Raw genomic sequence first — 16,686 nt, 5'->3', positions numbered from 1 at the left:
GGATGGGATTAGACTGCTAATGGGTGCAGGGTTTCCTTTGGGGTGATGAAAATACTCTGGAATTAGATGGTGGCGAGGCCTGCACAACACCACGAACATACTAAAAACCACTGAATCGTACACTTTAAAATGGGCATGGTGGCTCACGCCTATAATCCCAGCACTCTAGGATGCTGAGGCGGGTGGATCACTTGAGGTCAGGAGTTTGAGACCAGTCTGGCCAAGATGGCGAAACCCCGTCTCTACTGAAAATACAAAAATTAGCTGGGCGTGGTGGCAGGCGCCTGTAATCTCAGCTACTCAGGAGGTTGAGGCAGGAGAATCGCTTGAACCCGGGAGGTGGAGGTTGCAGTGAGCCGAGATCGCGCCACTGCACTCCAGCCCGGACGACAGAGTGAGACTCCGTCGGGGTGGGGTTGGTGGAGTGAGAAATCAGCGCAGATGGCTACTCCCAGCAGTAGTGAAGCAGCAAGGCCAGGTTGAGCTGGGCCGGGTGCCCCGAGGTCAAAGGAAAGGAAACCCCAAGCCCCAGTGGCTGCAGAAGGCAGAGCTGGATGGAGGATCCGCGCCATGGCCCTGCCGGCCCCCAACCTTGGGTGCCCCTCGAGGCCCTAATTCCCTCGCTGCATTCTTGGCACCCACTTGGGTTCCCAGGAACAGCAACTAGGAGTGGCTTCTGTTCCCTCAGCAGCTCTCCCTCTCCCTCTCAGAGACTGGAACCCTAAAGGGAAGCCACGAGGCGGGTAAGGGAGGGCGGCTCCTTCTGCCAGGGCAGAGGCAGGGCGGGGGCATGGGCATGGGAGGCAAATCCTGGCAAGAGCTCGGGACTATTTCTTCAGGGCCGTCTAGTTGGTGTCTCAAGGGCAGGGGCCATGACCAGATCAGGGAGAGGCCACCAAAGGGGGCTGAGGCAGACGGGCCTGACCTCCTGGGCACCCTCCACCCTCCGTCACTGACACGCCCCCAGAGCCTGCTTGAGAATGCCTGGGATGACAGATGCCTGGGGAAACTGGTGACACAGCTGAAGTGGGGTCTAGGGACGGTCAGCCAGCAGTCACTTGGCACCTTCCTGACAAGAGCAAAAAGGAACTGTCTGGTGGCAGAGGCACGCCTGCCAGACCTGTCTGCTCTGGTGTTCGCATCCCGCTTTCTCTTTGTCTGACTCTTAAATGCCTGCTCCAGCCCTCCCGGCCCTCCCAGATCATTTCCAACAGTCACACGACTGGTATCCAGGCAACCATTGCCTGGGCTCCCAAAATTCCACATCCGGAGGCTGACAAGTCATGGTGCCCCCGTGGAATACAGCTGGCTGCTTCATGTGTGGAGGAGCTGGGGGAGAACGGAAAAATCCACTCCCCACGCAGGGATGAGTTTCTAATTCTTGGCCTCAGGGGAGGTGCCTATAAAACTAATGAAATAAAACAGCTGCTCCTTGTGTTTAAAGGAAGACCTTTTACTGTACCCTGGTCAGGTCTGGGGCTCGATTCCATTTCACCGTCAGAAAGGTGAGAGGCAAGAGTTGGCCACTGTTAGGTCATCTATTTATCTCGGAGTCAAGGCATAGACACCAGCAGCTTGCTGCCCCCTTGCCCACTTCCCTGCCCTGACAGCTGGGGTTTGCCGGTCTTGGCTCTGGCATGTGAGGCAGGACAGCCTGCCAGCTTAGGGCAGGAAGCCACTCCACGTCTGGCCGTGACAGCTTTTCCCCAGATGCCAGGACATAGGGGCATGGGACGTGCTGTGAACCCTGGAAGGCCTGACCCTGTCTGAGTGTTCTGGGCTGCAGGCAAGCCCTGGCTACTGCGCGACTTGGCAAAGCAGCTGCCACCAGGACTCCAGCTTTGGAACAGCCCAGCAAGGCGGCCCCCTCCAGATGGAGAGGTCAGGCTGGGACCACAGCATGCATGTGAGGAACTGCGCAGGGAGGCCCAGGCATGCGGCCAGTTGCTTGCTCTGCAGCCCAGCTCTAGGGCCCACCCAGTGCACCTCTGCAGCATAGAGGTCGCTGGGGCCTTTGGGGGATGAGGAGTGGGGCTGAGAGTTACCCACTGGACAGGACTGGGGCTGGACAGAAACCCAGTGTGACTGACACTCTGCCTTCTCTGGACATAGGTCAAATAGGCAACATTCTTTGTCTACTACCAGGATAAAGAAAATAGAAGAAAGGGGCTGGGCGCGGTGGCTCACGCCTGTAATCCCAGCACTTTGGGAGGCTGAGGCGGACAGATCACAAGGTCAGGAGATCAAGACCATCCTGGCTAACATGGTGAAACCCCATCTCCACTAAAAATACAAAAAATTAGCCAGGCGTGGTGGTGGGCGCCTGTAGTCCCAGCTACTCAGGAGGCTGAGGCAGGAGAATGGCATGAACCCGGGCGGCAGAGCTTGCAGTGAGCCGAGATCTCACCACTGCACTCCAGCCTGGGCGACAGATCGAGACTCCGTCTAAAAACAAAATAAATAAATAAAAGAAAATAGAAGAAAGGTCAAACTCAGAAGTCACACTCAGAATTTAATTTCTCCAAAAGTTGTTTCTGTGTTTGATTCATGTAGAAAATCACAAAGCCTTCTCGCCTTTTCTGAGTGGGCGGGATCCACAGCTGGCTTACTTCTGGACATGGAGCATGGACTGAGAAGCAAGAGCTTCCTTCCAGGAGAGGCACCACTCACAGGCAGGCCCGGCTGCACAAGTCCTCCCTGCTGGGCCTGGTCACTGCAGCTGCCCCTCCCTGGCTGGCTCCTCTCTCCTTTCCCACCCAACTGTTCACCTTGTCACAGGGCTATGTCTTGGCTCTTGGCTAAGACTTTAAGGGCCCACACAGCAGAGAACAGCAGAGGACAGAAGCCTCAGATCCTGACGACCTGCACAGCAACGCATGGGCTCTGCCTCTCTGCCCCGTCCGCTGCCGGCCTCCTAAGGTAGAGTCGGGCGAAGGTGCCTCCCACCTGCCCTTTGGTAAGGCGCCCAGGGTTCACACAGACACAGCCGAGGACATCCTGGGGAGGAGAGGAGAGGTGACAGGTTTGGAGAGCCTCAACTAACTGGGAACCAATGTGAAAAAGAAGTGCCATCAGATGGCTGGACCCCAAAGAGGGTTTTAGAAAATGGAAACGAAGGCAACCAAACCACCAGACACATTTTCAGTCACTTTTTTTTTTTTTTTTTGAGATGGAGTCTCACTCTGTTGCCCAGGCTGGAGTGCAGTGGTGAGATCTCAGCTCACTGCAGCCTCCACCTCCCAGGTTCCAGCGATTCTCCTGCCTCAGGCTCCCAGGTAGCTTGGATTACAGGCACCCACACCACCATGCCTGGCTAATTTTTGTATTTTTAGTAGAGATGGGGTTTTACCATGTTGGCCAGGCTGGTCTCAGACTCCTGACCTCAGGTGATCCACCCACCTCGGCCTCCCAAAGTGCTGGGATTACAATTGTCAACCACTGCGCCCGGCCTCAGTCACATATGTTAACTTGTCACTAGAAAGCTTTGAATTCCTTTTAAGTCTTTCAAACAGAAGAATGAGGTGACTTGGCAGAATGACAATCAACTCCTAAACTTGGAGACAAACCTGATCTAGCTGTTTACTGCTTTCTCATGTGAAAAACTTTTTTTTAACCTCTTGAGATTGAACTAACTCTTGTTTGGCAAGAGGAGGACTGGTCTAGGCAGATTCCTTGTAAGGGACCTAACTCCAAGGCAGGCAGGGCTAAAGGGTGGGAGAGATCAAAATGACCCAATAGCTTCTTCAAGGTATTCCCAGCTGAGCCCACTTGGAGGTCATATCAGAATTTGGGAGGCAGAGGACAGGCAAGTGTACATATGAAATCTTCCCCAGGTCACCTCTATGTGGCCTGGTGAAAGCCCTCATTTGAGGGCCTTCCTAGTCACCTGGGCTCTCGTTCTCTTGGGGAGGGAGGAGAGGACACTGTTTACTCAAGCATTTTACTGACAGAGTTGTTTGTTTTCTGGTCCCACCACCTCCCCAAAGAAACAAGGCCACAGGGCAGGGTGCTAGAGGCCCCATCCCCATCAGCAGACCCACGAGGGGTGAGTGCCGGGTGGTCTAGAAGGGCAAGTCAAAGACTGGGTTCTGGTGTTTCTGGGAAAAAGCAGAGTTCAAACCTACCTTCACAAAGTACCTCAGCTCTGACGGGATGATGAGGACATCTGGGGTGACAGGCAGCTGTGCGTAAACATAGAACGACTCATAGTCAATGGCCATGTCTTCCTGGGGCGGGTAGAGTGGGTAGTAGCTACAGAGACAGAGAGAAATTGTCAGCACTAGCTGACCGGGGGGCCCCCTTCTCAGACAGCGTTCCCCTAGGTACTGGCTTTCGTGCTGCTGGCGTCCACAGACTGACTTTTTCTCTGTGTGTGTAGGGCAGAATGCAGGCTTGTCATCACAGGGTAAAGTTCCCTGCTGGTAACCTGGTGAAGGCTCTTACAGTCATGCTTGTCATAGCTCCATGACCCCAAGGCACTCTCTCCACAGTCGGGGGTCCCAGCGGCAAGCTCACCTCCTCTGGGTCAAGATGTGCTTGAGTATTCGGCTGAATCTGTCTGAAGTTCCGGAAGAACTGGGAAAGAAAAGAAAGCATGAACACAGAACCCTGTTTTTCAGCCCATTTCTCTTCAGGGAGGACTGGAGAATTTAATAAACCAGAGAGAAGGTAAATGGCCAAGGCACAGCAACAAGAGGAGGATGCCTCTGGGGAAGTTTAAAGACCCACCCACAAGGAGCTCAGTCTGTCCCCACATGAGGAGGGACGCAGGACACCAGGTTGAGAAGGGAAAGCACAGGAATCCCTCATAATCAAGATCAAGGAAGGCCATTAGCCAGCACTGTACTGTGCAAGAGGATGCAAAGTTGGCACCATCATGAGGCGGGTGTGTAGCCAGGCTGACCTGAATCTCAAACCTCAGCCAAGGAGCCGCACCCGTCTCGCTTCACACGCGAGTCGCTTCACACGCCCCTTCCCATCAAGGATGACGGCAGAATGGAGCTGCCCAACTTCAACTCAACAAATTTGTCAGGGCCTGATTCTCTGCAGAGCTGGATGTTGTACTGGTAGTGAAGAAAATCCTTCAGAGAAAATTCCCAGTTTATCCTCCACAAACAGGATGTCCACATTTGTTTTCAGGTCACAAATTTGGGAAATGAAAAAAAGGGGAGCAGAAAAGAAAATGTAGATGAATTTTGATGCCTTTAAGTGCAAAGACAGAATGGACGTGGTTCTTTGGGGTCTCAAACGCAGTTTAGAGAAGTGGTAACAGAAACTAATGCATCCAACCCCTCGCCTTGGGTACAGAGTAACTCAGATGGCTAGAGGGTCTGGCACAGCTTGCTGCTTTCAGCTCTCTCTGGTCAAGACCGTCAAGCAGCCCCTTGATTTTCTTGGCTGCAGAAAGGGCTGGGACCAGAAAGCCAGTCATCCTGCTTGGGGCCTGGAACACACTTCTTACCTACTGATCTCCTCGGCCCCCAGGTGGAAAAGCAGATCTGTGGACGTCAAGCCGAAGATCACTCCGTTTATGGAGAGGCTGCAGGGCTCGGACACAAACTGTACTTGCTAAAATGAGAACGGATTGAAACAAACATTTGTATGCCAAAGCTAGAAACATCTTCCCATGAAAGTGGGGGTTGTCTCAGGGCTGGGGAGACCACGGAAAGGGGGACCAAACCAACATACATCAAGCTTTTGGACACATTTGCCTGTTTAAAAAAAGGAGTTTAAGATTCAGGCTGTACGCACACCCTAAAGAGGCCTCTCCACCCTCCCCTTCGGGGCCAGAGCTAGTGGCAGAGGCATGCTGGATTCTGGCTGCCTGCTGGTCAAGGAGTGGGTGCTGCTACCTTTTTGTCCTCTCGAGACAGATCGGAGTAGCTGAAAGGCGGCTGGGGGTACACAGGCTCATGGTGCACATCTCTCAATGACGGGACAAAGACAAGGTGGGAGCCGGAGCTAGTATGGCAAAAGAACAAACAGAAAAGTGAGAAAAGTGAGTGCAGTTGAGTTAGAACAGCTGCGCAACAGGCGGGATGCCTCAGGCTGGAGGCAGATCCCACCCCCAGGGAGGCAGCTCAGAACTGCACTCTGTTATGAACAGAGACGCTGTTTCCCATGGGACACTGGGAGTAAAGGACAGTTTGTTCTACTTCACACCCATCCATCTGGACAGGCTTCGATTGCCTGGGACACTTTCTTGTTGCTCTGTGTGGCTTTCTACTGAGAGGATGGAGACTATTTTTTGGCAGAAAAAGGGGCAAAGAAACGGAGATCTAGAAAGTCTAGAAAGACAAGGATGTGAATAAAGAATCACAGCCTCAGAGCCAGAGTTTAAACCACAGCTTGGACTCATTACACCTTCTAAGCAGGTGTAGCCTGCAGGCATTAAACAGTGTCCCTGCCACACCTTGGTAGGGTGCATGGAGCTGGGGCATTTTTCCTAGGGAGAAGGCAGGCATACTAAAAAGACCCTGAGACTGCTTTTTTTTTTTTTTTTTTTTTTTTTGAGACAGAGCCTCACTCTGTCGCCCAGGCCGGAGTGCAGTGGCATGATGTGGGCTCACTGCAACCTCATCTCCTGGGTTCAAGTGATACTTGTGTCTCAGCCTCCCGAGTAGCTACAACTACAGGTGCACACCACCACACCCAGCTAATTTTTGTATTTTTAGTACAGATAGGGTTTCACCATGTTGGCCAAGCTGGTCTCAAACTCCTGGCCTCAAGTGATCCACCGACCTTGGCCTCCCAAAGTGTTGGGATTACATGTGTGAGCCACCACACCTGGCCTGGCTTCGTATTTAGAAGATCCAGCTGAAACCCTCTGACTGACTGAACACTGGGCCATAATTACTGGACAACCGAGACACAGACATTTCCAGTGGGAGGCAGAAAAGCCCAAGCGGCCCCTCCCTGAGCCATCGCATCCCTCCCCTCTCACACATGGAAATAATGCCCTGAGTTTCTATTTCTCAGCAGGCTGTCATGCAAAAATGAAAGAAATATTTAACAGCAACAGTAAAAGCACAGATGACAGCAGATGTTTCCTTTGATGGAGCAGGAGAATCTCTAGGGTTACAACATACAAGTGAAGAAGAAAGTTGTAACTCTGGGGGCCAACTATTTATTTTTCCCAGCCACACAAAAGAGAAAGAAAGCCCCGTTTCCTTGGTTCCCTTAGATGACCTTGGCAGAGGGGCCGTTTATAAATCAAATAGGCATAAGGTATTACTTTGCGGGCATGTTGAAAATCCACCAATAGCTCTCACTTCCATCTCCGTCTCTTGCTTAAAACATGTGGACTTCTCAGGCATACATACACTTTCACATGTGAAAAGGTGCTGGTGACAGCTGTCACCCTTATCACTGTTTGTGGTGTCCTCTCAGAGTGTGAACTGAGATGTCTATAACAGAAAATCAGAATCCTGAGACCAAAGGTGTTTGCATATTCATTACTGTCCCTTTGACACTGAGAGGCTCACTAGGGTGATCCAGTCCACCATTTGGGTGCCAGGGTCTGGCAAACAGGCCACAGGGTAACTTGAATGGGACAATCTGTGCTCCACATCTCAAGGGCTTGACGTCTGTGATAAACACAAAGGACTGAGGTGCAGCTGGCTGCTCTCAAGGGACAAAATTGCCCTGTTTCAGTGTAGGCTTTGGAAGGGCAATAGTTAAGGAGGAAATAGCCTTCCTGCTCATGGTTAGAAAGCGGCTATAGAAGGAGGGATCAGAAAAACATCCCAACTATGCTCAGCATTGCACAACCTCGTACGTCACAGCGGGAGGGTCCTCCAGCTGCTCCCGCAAACAGGACGAGAACCGCGGGCTCTGCTCGCTTTCTCTGAGGTGCTTTCTCACTGGCTCTTTTTCTTTTTCTTTTTTTGAGATGGAGTCTTGCTGTGTCGCCCAGGCTGGAGTGCAGTGGTGCGATCTCGGCTCATTGCAACCTCTACCTCCTGGGTTCAAGCAATTCTGCCTCAGCCTCCCGAGTAGCTGAGACTACAAGCACCCACCACCACATCTGGCTAATTTTTGTATTTTTAGTAGAGATGGGGTTTCGCCGTGTTGGCCAGGTTGGTCTTGAATTCCTGACCTCAAGTGATCTGCCCGCCTCAGTCTCCTAAAGTGCTGGGATTATAGGCGTGAGCCCCTGTGCTTAGCCTGGCTCTGACTTTTACTAATGATGACTCAGCTTAATGCTCTGCATTTCTGACCTCTCAGGAATACAAAGAAATTCTCTGCCCAAGAACTGTTTATATACTGTTTCTAGAAGGGTGGGGCAGCTCCCCCTGCCCTGTGGCACACACTGGCCATAGATGAAAGTGCCTGGTGGTGCTGGGCTCTCATCCCCAGTGTGACAATGCCTCATCTGTGCTTTATTTCTATCACTGCTGTCAATACCACATGGGGTAAGGAACCAAAAACAGAACCCGACCTCAAACTGAAAGCACCCAGCCAGTGTTAGGGCACTACGACACAGTCCCTGCCTATCCCCAAGGGCTGACAAAAGGAGAACACAGCCCTGCTCCTGTGTTTTGGGGGTCTATCTCCTGAGGAGTTCCAACCACTCTCCAGGCCTGATGAACTTGACCAGGATCACAGCAAATCTGGGGAAGAGGGAAGGCACCTGCATCACCTTCATCTGAGGGAGGCAGGGGAGGAAAGGGCAGAACCAGCCATGGTTGTCACTGGCACAACCCAAGTCTCTGATTCTGGGGTGAGTTGGGGGATGTTCTTTATTCCAGCTGTGACATCTACCATCCTGGCCCACACTGCTGGTACAAGAAGGTAGTGTTACAACTTATTGATTCTGGGATCAGTTCTCATGGCTAAAAGACGGAAGGTTAGACATCTTATTTTAAAAACCACCTTTGTGACAGACTCGTTTTTAAATGCTTAGCCTCAGGAATATTTGTATTTTATTAGCTCAGCTACAAGCATGCAGATCTTGTGAGGAGATCTACCACCTATACCAACTTCTTTCAAACCCTGGCACTGGGGAAAAGGGACAGGAATGGAGGATGTCAGATTTCTGAATAACTTTCCACTTCCGGCTTTAGCCTCTTCCTGGAACAGTGACTTTCCTCTCAAATGAGAACTGCACAGCTCTCTCATCACTGCTGTAACCTCTCACAGTTCCTTCCGTTTGGTCTATGGCAAGGATTCAAGGCCCCACCCTCACTGAGAGTTTCTATCACCACCAGCTGTAGCCACTGGCGGCTTCCCACGCACCCTGGGGAAGCACTGACTTGGGAGGAACTTGGGCTTACCCAATACAATCACTTACACAACAAGATGTTTGGGGTCTCACAGGATTTCACTGCGTAAGTCATCAAACACTTCTCAAAACCATCCTGGGAAGATTCCCGTGGAATATTAGTTTATACAAAAGGGAGTGAGAAAAGGAACTAAGTATAGAAGAGAAAGAGCAACCAAAGAGTGAGAGCCGATGCAGCCTTGTCCTTTCAAGTATGTTTATCTTTGTGTTTTACAGAGATGCCCCTTAACTTGCACTTGAAGTTCAAGGGTTCTAGCTGATCTCGGTAGTTCAAAAGGAAGGAAAGAATAGGAACTGCCATGATTTTTTTTTGGAAAAGGAGTTTTGTTCTTGTTGCCCAGGCTGGAGTGCAATGGTGTGGTCTCGGCTCACTGCAACATCTGCCTCCTGGGTTCAAGAGATTCTCCTGCCTCAGCCTCCGCAGTAGTTGGGATTACAGGCATGTGCCACCACGCCCAGCTAATTTTGTAATTTTAGTAGAGATAGGGTTTCACCATGTTGATCAGGCTGGTCTTGAACTCCTGACCTCAGGTGATCCGCCTGCTTTGGCCTCCCAAAGTGCGTGAGCCACCACGCCCGGCTTTTTTTTTTTTTTTTTGAGATGGAGTTGCGCTCTTTTTGCCTAGGCTGGAGTGCAACGGCACGATCTTGGCTCACTGCAACCTCTGCCTCCCAGGTTCAAGTGATTCTCCTGCCTCAGCCTCCCAAGTAGCTGGGATTACAGGTGCCCACCGCCACGCCTGGCTAATTCTGTATTTTTAGTACAGACAGAGTTTTACCATATTGGCCAGGCTGGTCTCAAACTCCTGACCTCAGGTGATGTGCCCACCTCGGCCTCCCAAAGTGCTGGGATTACAGGTGTGATCCACTGAGCCTGGCCCTGCCACGACTTTTAAGCAGTTTCAGTTTCTTAATGGGAAGCTCTGGAGAAACCTAAGAAGCTTAAGGTTCTGTCCAGTATTTTGAAATCTGACCTTCTTGTGCCTTCAATAATTGTTCGTAGACACTGCTTGAAAATGTCTTCAAATGGACTTGTCAGTAGACAATTCTGCAAGAAAGGAAAGGAGACAGATTTAGACGGCAGATGTTTGGTGTTTATTCACTTGTTTAACATTGTTAGGTGACCCATAGATGTCAGCTGTTGGGCTAGGAGCTGAAGGAGACGCAAAGATGAAAAAGACATGGTCTTTGTCTTAAGGAGCTAAGTCTAGTCGAAGGGAGGATAGGAGATGTGGGAATTAACCCTCTTGAATGCAATCTGAGAGAGACTAAAAGAAAGAGTACTTTGAAATATTTTCCATGGAAGGTAAAGTATCGTGAGACAAAGGATTGGAGGTCCCAGACCTCAGCCATGGAGATGTCCCAGGAAGGACCATTCGTGTTTTATGCAAAGGACAGCAAGATGAGTTATAAGCTTGGGGTATTGGCCAGGACAGGTTCTTTCACAGGGCAGCCCGTGACTGCCAGACACCTGCATTTGTGCTAGTGCTCTTGTGCCTTAGCAGCAGGCATCACAAACAAAGGAACATTAGGACTTATATGTCCCTCCCCCAGCTTCCAGACAGCCTTGTATTCTGGTGAAAGGAGGCCCTTGGATTCCAGATCTTTATTAATAAAGTGCTCTGCTAAAATGATTTTCTGATTAGCCACAGGACTTAATGTGTTTGTTACAGATGTGGGATAAACACTAAAAAATGAAAAGTGAGAGCCTGACTGGATTCAAGTACCCAGGACCCCTTCCCACCCCAGCCCACTCACCTCCACCTGTTCATGCTTAGCATCCAGGAAAGGGCCAAACTGCAAGGGGAGAAACAAAGACACCAAAAGAACAAATCAGAATCACTTGTGTCTGTGAATGACTTCAGATACCTCCTCTGGCAGTTCTCTGTGGAGGGCTCATCTGTCCCTCCAAGGCTGCCTGTAGAGCCTGGGGACAGTTAGCAGATGGGCTGGCGGGCGCGCCAAGCCAATTTCACAGGCAGAAACACGTGTGCCCCAGATGGAGGGAGGCTCCCAGAGCCCCATAACCACTATAACACTGGGCTCACATCTGTAATCCTAGCACTTTGGGAAGCTGAGGTGGGCAGATTGCCTGAGCCCAGGAGTTCAAGACTAGCCTGGGCAATATGGTGAAACCCTCTCTCTACAAAAAAATACAAAAATTAGTTGGGCATGGTGGCGTGTGCCTGTAGTCCAAGCTATTCGGAAGACTCAGGGAGGATAGGGGAGGCTCACTTGAGCCCAGGAGGTGGAGGCTACAGTGAGCCGAGATCGCACCACAGCACTCCAGCCTAGGTGACAGAGTGAAACTCTGTCCCAAAAAAAAAAAATAAAAAACAAACGAACAATAAAAATGCACACTGGGTTTTCTGACTTTCTAAATCTAGCAAGGTAAATTGATCACCATACTAATAATAGTATTTAGAGCTTTAAAAAGAGATTAGTTCAGAAGTTGGAGTAATGAGAAAGAAGTAAGAATACTGTAAAATCAACGAAGGGTGGAAAAAAAAAATTTGGGCTTTTATTTTTATTTTTTGAGATGGAGTCTGACTCTGTTGCCCAGGCTGGAGGGCAGTGGTGCAATCTCAGCTCACTGCAACCTCTGCTTCCCAGGTTCAAGCAATTCTCCTGCCTTAGCCTCCCAAGTAGCTGGGATTACAGGTGCCTGCCACCACGCCCAGCTAATTTTTTTGTATTTTTAGTAGAGACGGGGTTTCACCATGTTGGCCAGGCTGGCTTAGAACTCCTGCCCTCAAGTGATCCACACATCTCGGCCTCCCAAAGTGTTAGGATTACAGGCGTGAGCCACTGCGCCCGGCCAAAGTTGGGCTTTTAAATCTAGCAAAGGCCCATAGATATATATACCTCTCCAAAGATGTAGATTAAGAATGAAAAGATATTTTCTAAAAGGAGGAGGGACTGACATGCTTCCTAAAAATTTAGAACTTCATTAAAGCCATTTTCCAAGGCTGACTCCTCAGCTTTCCCACTGGTGCCTCTTACCAGGATGCAGACATCTGGCCGGTCATGGTTGATGACAGCAATCAGGTCAAGCAGGGGGTCATACGTGATGCTGTCAGACGTGGTGTATGGTCCACAGGCAACCAGGACCATGCTTTGCTCAAAGTCTAAGACAGAGGTTATAGGTCTTGATTAGAAGAGGACTAGTATTAGAATGGTGGGAGGAGAAAGGACAATGATGGGAAATGCCACAGGATTTAACTCATTGAGTCCTTTATGTGTGAAACTCTGGGGACCCAAGGTAAGGAAGACCTCATGTCCACCCTCCAAGAACACTCCACTAGGTGATAGAGACAGAGACAGGCAGGTACACGAATACCTAGAACACGCAGTAGAAACTTTATGAGCTGTGCACATGAAAGATTCGAGGAAAGTGGCAGTCAGGAAAGAATTTACCAAGGTGGAATTTGCTAACACGTTTGAGAATTTTTGGGGATCAAGGGCAAGGCAGGGTACAGGATAGCATTGAGACCTGAGTGTGCTCAGTGTTAGGAAATGTCTGGTCGTCCAGTGTGGCTGGAGAATGTGGGGTACTGAAGAGCCCAGAAAGACAGGCCGGGGAATGGGAGACTGGAACGGGAGACTCCAGGGTGATGGGGTGCAGGGGCCACCCATCACGCTTTGCCTTTTTCCTAACAGCAGCTGCTTTCCTTTTGGAGAATCAGTCCATCCCTCCACAAGGCAGTCTATATGGGGCTGTAAATTGGGTGCTCTGTCTTCCTCTAGCCAAGGGCAGCACATGACCCAGAATGGCACAAGGCCATTCACACTCTCCTCCCAGGGTCTGCAATCTTGAGGTGAACGATCCAAGGAGAGAAAAAAGATTAGAGCTAACCTATTCCAGCCGAGGTGCCCAGATGAGACAGCTGGGGAATTCCTGCTACCTGGATGCTAGAGTTCCTGGGCTCTCATCTTGGTTCCAAGCCTCGGTTTCTAGCCACGTGTCCAGTCTGTGAGCTACCTGGATCTCCCCTAACAAATTCCTGCTTTCTTGTTAGTCTGAGTCAGTTTCTGTGGCTTACAACAACAAAATCCAAAGATCCCTGGCTTCTTAACATGCTGTTGTGTTAGTTTCCTATTGTTGCTATAACAAGTTATCACAAACTTAGTGCCTTAAAACAACACGAATTTGGCCGGGTGTGGTGGCTCAACGCCTGTAATTCCAGCACTTTGAGAGGCTAAGGCGGGAGGATCCCTTGAGCTCAGGAGGTCGAGACCAGCCTAGGCAACATAATGAAACCCTGTTTCTACAAAAAATACAAAAATTAGCTGGGCAGAGTGGTGCGTACCTCCTGAGCCTATAGTTCTAGTTACTTGAAGTGGGAGGATTGCTTGAGCCTGGGAGGTTGAGGCTGCAGTGAGCTGTGATCATGCCCACTGCACTCCAGTGAGACTGTCTCAAAAAAAAAGAAAAAAAAAAAGCCCACGAATTTATTATATTACAGTTCCAGGGGTCAAAAATCCTAAACTGAAGGTGTGGGCAGGGCTGAGTTCCTCCTGTCTGGAGGTTCTAGAGAAGAATCCATTTCCTTGCCTTTTCCAGCTTTCAGAGGCCACCTGCATTCCCTGGTTCATGGCCCCACCTGCAGCGGCAAAGCCAGAAGCCTAAGATTTCTCTATTTTGAAATAAAATTTTTCTTTAGGCTTCCTCAAATCACAGCAGCCTAACATTTCTAAGCTCTGACTCTGATTCTCTTGCCATTCCTCTTATAAGGACCCTTGTGATTATAGTGGACCCACTGGATAATCCAGGCTAATCCCCCATCTCAACAGCCTTAACTTAATCACACGGGCAAAGTCTCCTTTACCACAAATGGTAAAATATTCACAGGTTCCAGGGATTCCTGGGGCTATGATTCAGTCTATCATGGTAATAATACCATGAACTGACAGAGCATTCAAGGCGAAGAGCAGGTTTCATGTGGTGGTGGGGTAGGGGACAAAGTTAAGTTTGGCTCTGAGAAGCCTACAGGAGATGTGAGCCCCAGTGTAAGCAGTGAGTCTCTGGAGGGCGAGGGCCATGTCTTATTCTGTATCTCCATGAGTGCCTCATTTAATTCCTTGTACAAAAGTTCATTAACAACCTGTTAAACTGTTTCCAAAGGCTTCCCTGGTACACAGCTCAGGCTCCTGGTATCTCAGCCAGGTTGATTTCATTACCTGAAGTTGACCTAATACCAGCATGCCACCCTTGCCCCTATAAATTTGTATTTTCTTTTTTTTCTTTTTCTTTTTTTTTTTTTTTTTTGAGATAGGATCTCACTCTGACTCCTAGGCTGGAGTGCAGTAGTGGTATGATCATGGCTCATGGCAGCCTTGAACTCCTGGACTCAGGAGAGTGATCCTCCCACCTTAGCCTTCCAGGTTGCTGGGACTATAGGCACATGCCACCATGCCCACACCCAGCTAATTTTTTTTTTTGAGACAGAGTCTAGCTCTGTCGCCAGGCTGGAGTTCATTGGCGATCTCGGCTCACTGCAACTTCTACCTCCCAGGTTCAAGCGATTCTCCTGCCTCAGCCTCCTGAGTAACTGGGATTATAGGCACACGCTGCCAAGCCAAGCTAATTTTTGTATTTTTTAGTGGAGATGGGGTTTCAGCTTGTTGGCCAGAATGGTCTCTATCTCCTGACCGTGTGATCCGCCCACCTCGGCCTCCCAAAGTGCTGGGATTACAGGGGTGAACCACTGCGCCTGGCCTAATTTTTGTACTTTTTGTAGAGATGAGGTTTCACCATGTTGCCCAGGCTGCTCTCAAACTCCTGGTCAAGCAATCCTCCTGCGCCAGCATGAGCCACCACGCCCGGCCAAACTTGTGTTTTCTGATAAAATGTGCAATATCACAAGGTCCTAAATTTCACTCCTGATTCTAGGTCATCTCCAAGAATGGCTCTGGCCACTGTTACATGCATGGGGTGTTGACGACATGCTAGTATCAGTGATCTGGTTGCTAATCCTTAACAGTGCTCCACTGTGCTTACAAAAATGCCTTGAGGGTTGGGTGTGGTGACTCATGCCTGTAATCCCAGCATTTTGGGAGGCCGAGGCGGGCAGATCACCTGAGGTTGGGAGTTTGAGACCAGCCTGACCAACATGGAGAAACCCCATCTCTACTAAAAATACGAAAATTAGCCAGGCATTACAGGTGCATGCCTGTAATCCCAGCTACTTGGGAGGCTAAGGCAGGAGAATCGCTTGAACCCGGGAGGTGGAGGTTGCGGTGAGCCGAGATGGCGCCTTGCACTACAACCTGGGCAACGAGTGAAGCTCTGTCTAAAAAAAAAGAAAAAGAAAAAGAAAAAAAACAATGCCTTGAAATACATAAATACATACATATATTTTTTTGAGACAGGGTCTCACTCTGACACCCAGGCTGGAGTGCAATGGCACAATCATGGCTCACTGCAGCCTTGACTTCCTGGGCTCAAGCAATCCTCCTACTTCAGCCTCGCAAGTAGTGGGGACTATACAGGTGTGCACAACCACACCAAGCTGATTTTTTTTGTTTCTATTTTTTGTAGAGATGCAGACCCACTATGTGCCGGGAGGCTAAACTTAAACTGGGCTCAAGCAATTCTCTCACCTTGGCCTCCCAAAGTGCTGGGTTACAGAAGTCAGCCATCACACCTGGCCACCTTGAAATAAATAAATTCTATCTATCTATCTATCTATCTATCTATCTATCTATCTATCTATCTATCTAGTGTCTTACTCTGTCACCCATGCTGAAGTGCAGTGGCATGATCACGGCTTACTGTAGCCTTGACTTCCCAGGCTCAAGTGATCCCCGCACCTCAGCCTCCTGAGCAGCTGGGACCACAGGCACATGCCACCATGCCGAGCTAATTTTTTTTTTTTTTTTGTAGAGACAGGTTTTCGCCATATTGCCCAGGCTGGTCTCAAACTCCTGGGCTCAAGTGATCTTCCCACCTCAGCCCTGTGAAGTGCTGAAATTATGTTGAAATATTTAGAAGCAAAGTTTGTCAAACTTTCTTTTTGCCTTTCCACAACTAGATTAGTTACCACATAACACTAGGGTTTTAAAGAAATTCTTTTTGGCCGGGCATGGTGGCTCATGCCTGCAATCCCAGCACTTTGAGAGGCCAAGGCAGGCGGATCACAAGGTCAGGAGTTCAAGACCAGCCTGACCAACATGGTGAAACCCCATCACTATGGGGTTTTGTAAAAATACAAAAATTAGCCGGGTGTGGTAGTGTACGCCTGTAATCCCAGCTACTTAGGAGGCTGAGGCAGGAGAATCACCTGAACCTGGGAGGCGGAGCTTGCAGTGAGCCAAGATCTTGCCACTGCACTCCAGCCTGGGGGGCAGAGCGAGACTCCATCTCAAAAAAAAAAAAGGAAGTTATTTTTAAGTTTTCACTT

General features: G+C 49.7%; 1 protein-coding gene across 4 annotated transcripts in view; it reads right to left on the bottom strand.

Annotated features, from left to right (window-relative positions):
• Window positions 1-16,686, bottom strand: part of POLA2 (DNA polymerase alpha 2, accessory subunit) — a 45,851-nt gene that overhangs the window by 5,407 nt on the left and 23,758 nt on the right. For 2 of the 4 annotated variants that reach the window (XM_003828620.5, XM_055094510.2), the window contains exons 11-18: window positions 12,287-12,411; window positions 11,042-11,080; window positions 10,258-10,331; window positions 5,853-5,961; window positions 5,462-5,568; window positions 4,516-4,575; window positions 4,125-4,251; window positions 2,493-2,997 (exon numbers count right to left, since the gene is read on the bottom strand). In XM_003828620.5, the coding sequence (XP_003828668.2) occupies window positions 2,848-2,997; window positions 4,125-4,251; window positions 4,516-4,575; window positions 5,462-5,568; window positions 5,853-5,961; window positions 10,258-10,331; window positions 11,042-11,080; window positions 12,287-12,411 (791 nt within the window). In that variant the 3' untranslated portion in view covers window positions 2,493-2,847. Of the gene's footprint in view, window positions 1-1,437; window positions 2,446-2,492; window positions 2,998-4,124; window positions 4,252-4,515; window positions 4,576-5,461; window positions 5,569-5,852; window positions 5,962-10,257; window positions 10,332-11,041; window positions 11,081-12,286; window positions 12,412-16,686 lie in introns of those variants that run through there. The other 2 variants (XM_055094509.2, XM_034932989.3) reach the window with 2 other exon arrangements.

This window comes from Pan paniscus, chromosome 9 (assembly GCF_029289425.2).
Source record: "Pan paniscus chromosome 9, NHGRI_mPanPan1-v2.0_pri, whole genome shotgun sequence".
Classification (NCBI taxonomy): domain Eukaryota; kingdom Metazoa; phylum Chordata; class Mammalia; order Primates; family Hominidae; genus Pan; species Pan paniscus.
This window is presented reverse-complemented; position numbering and strand designations above follow the sequence as displayed.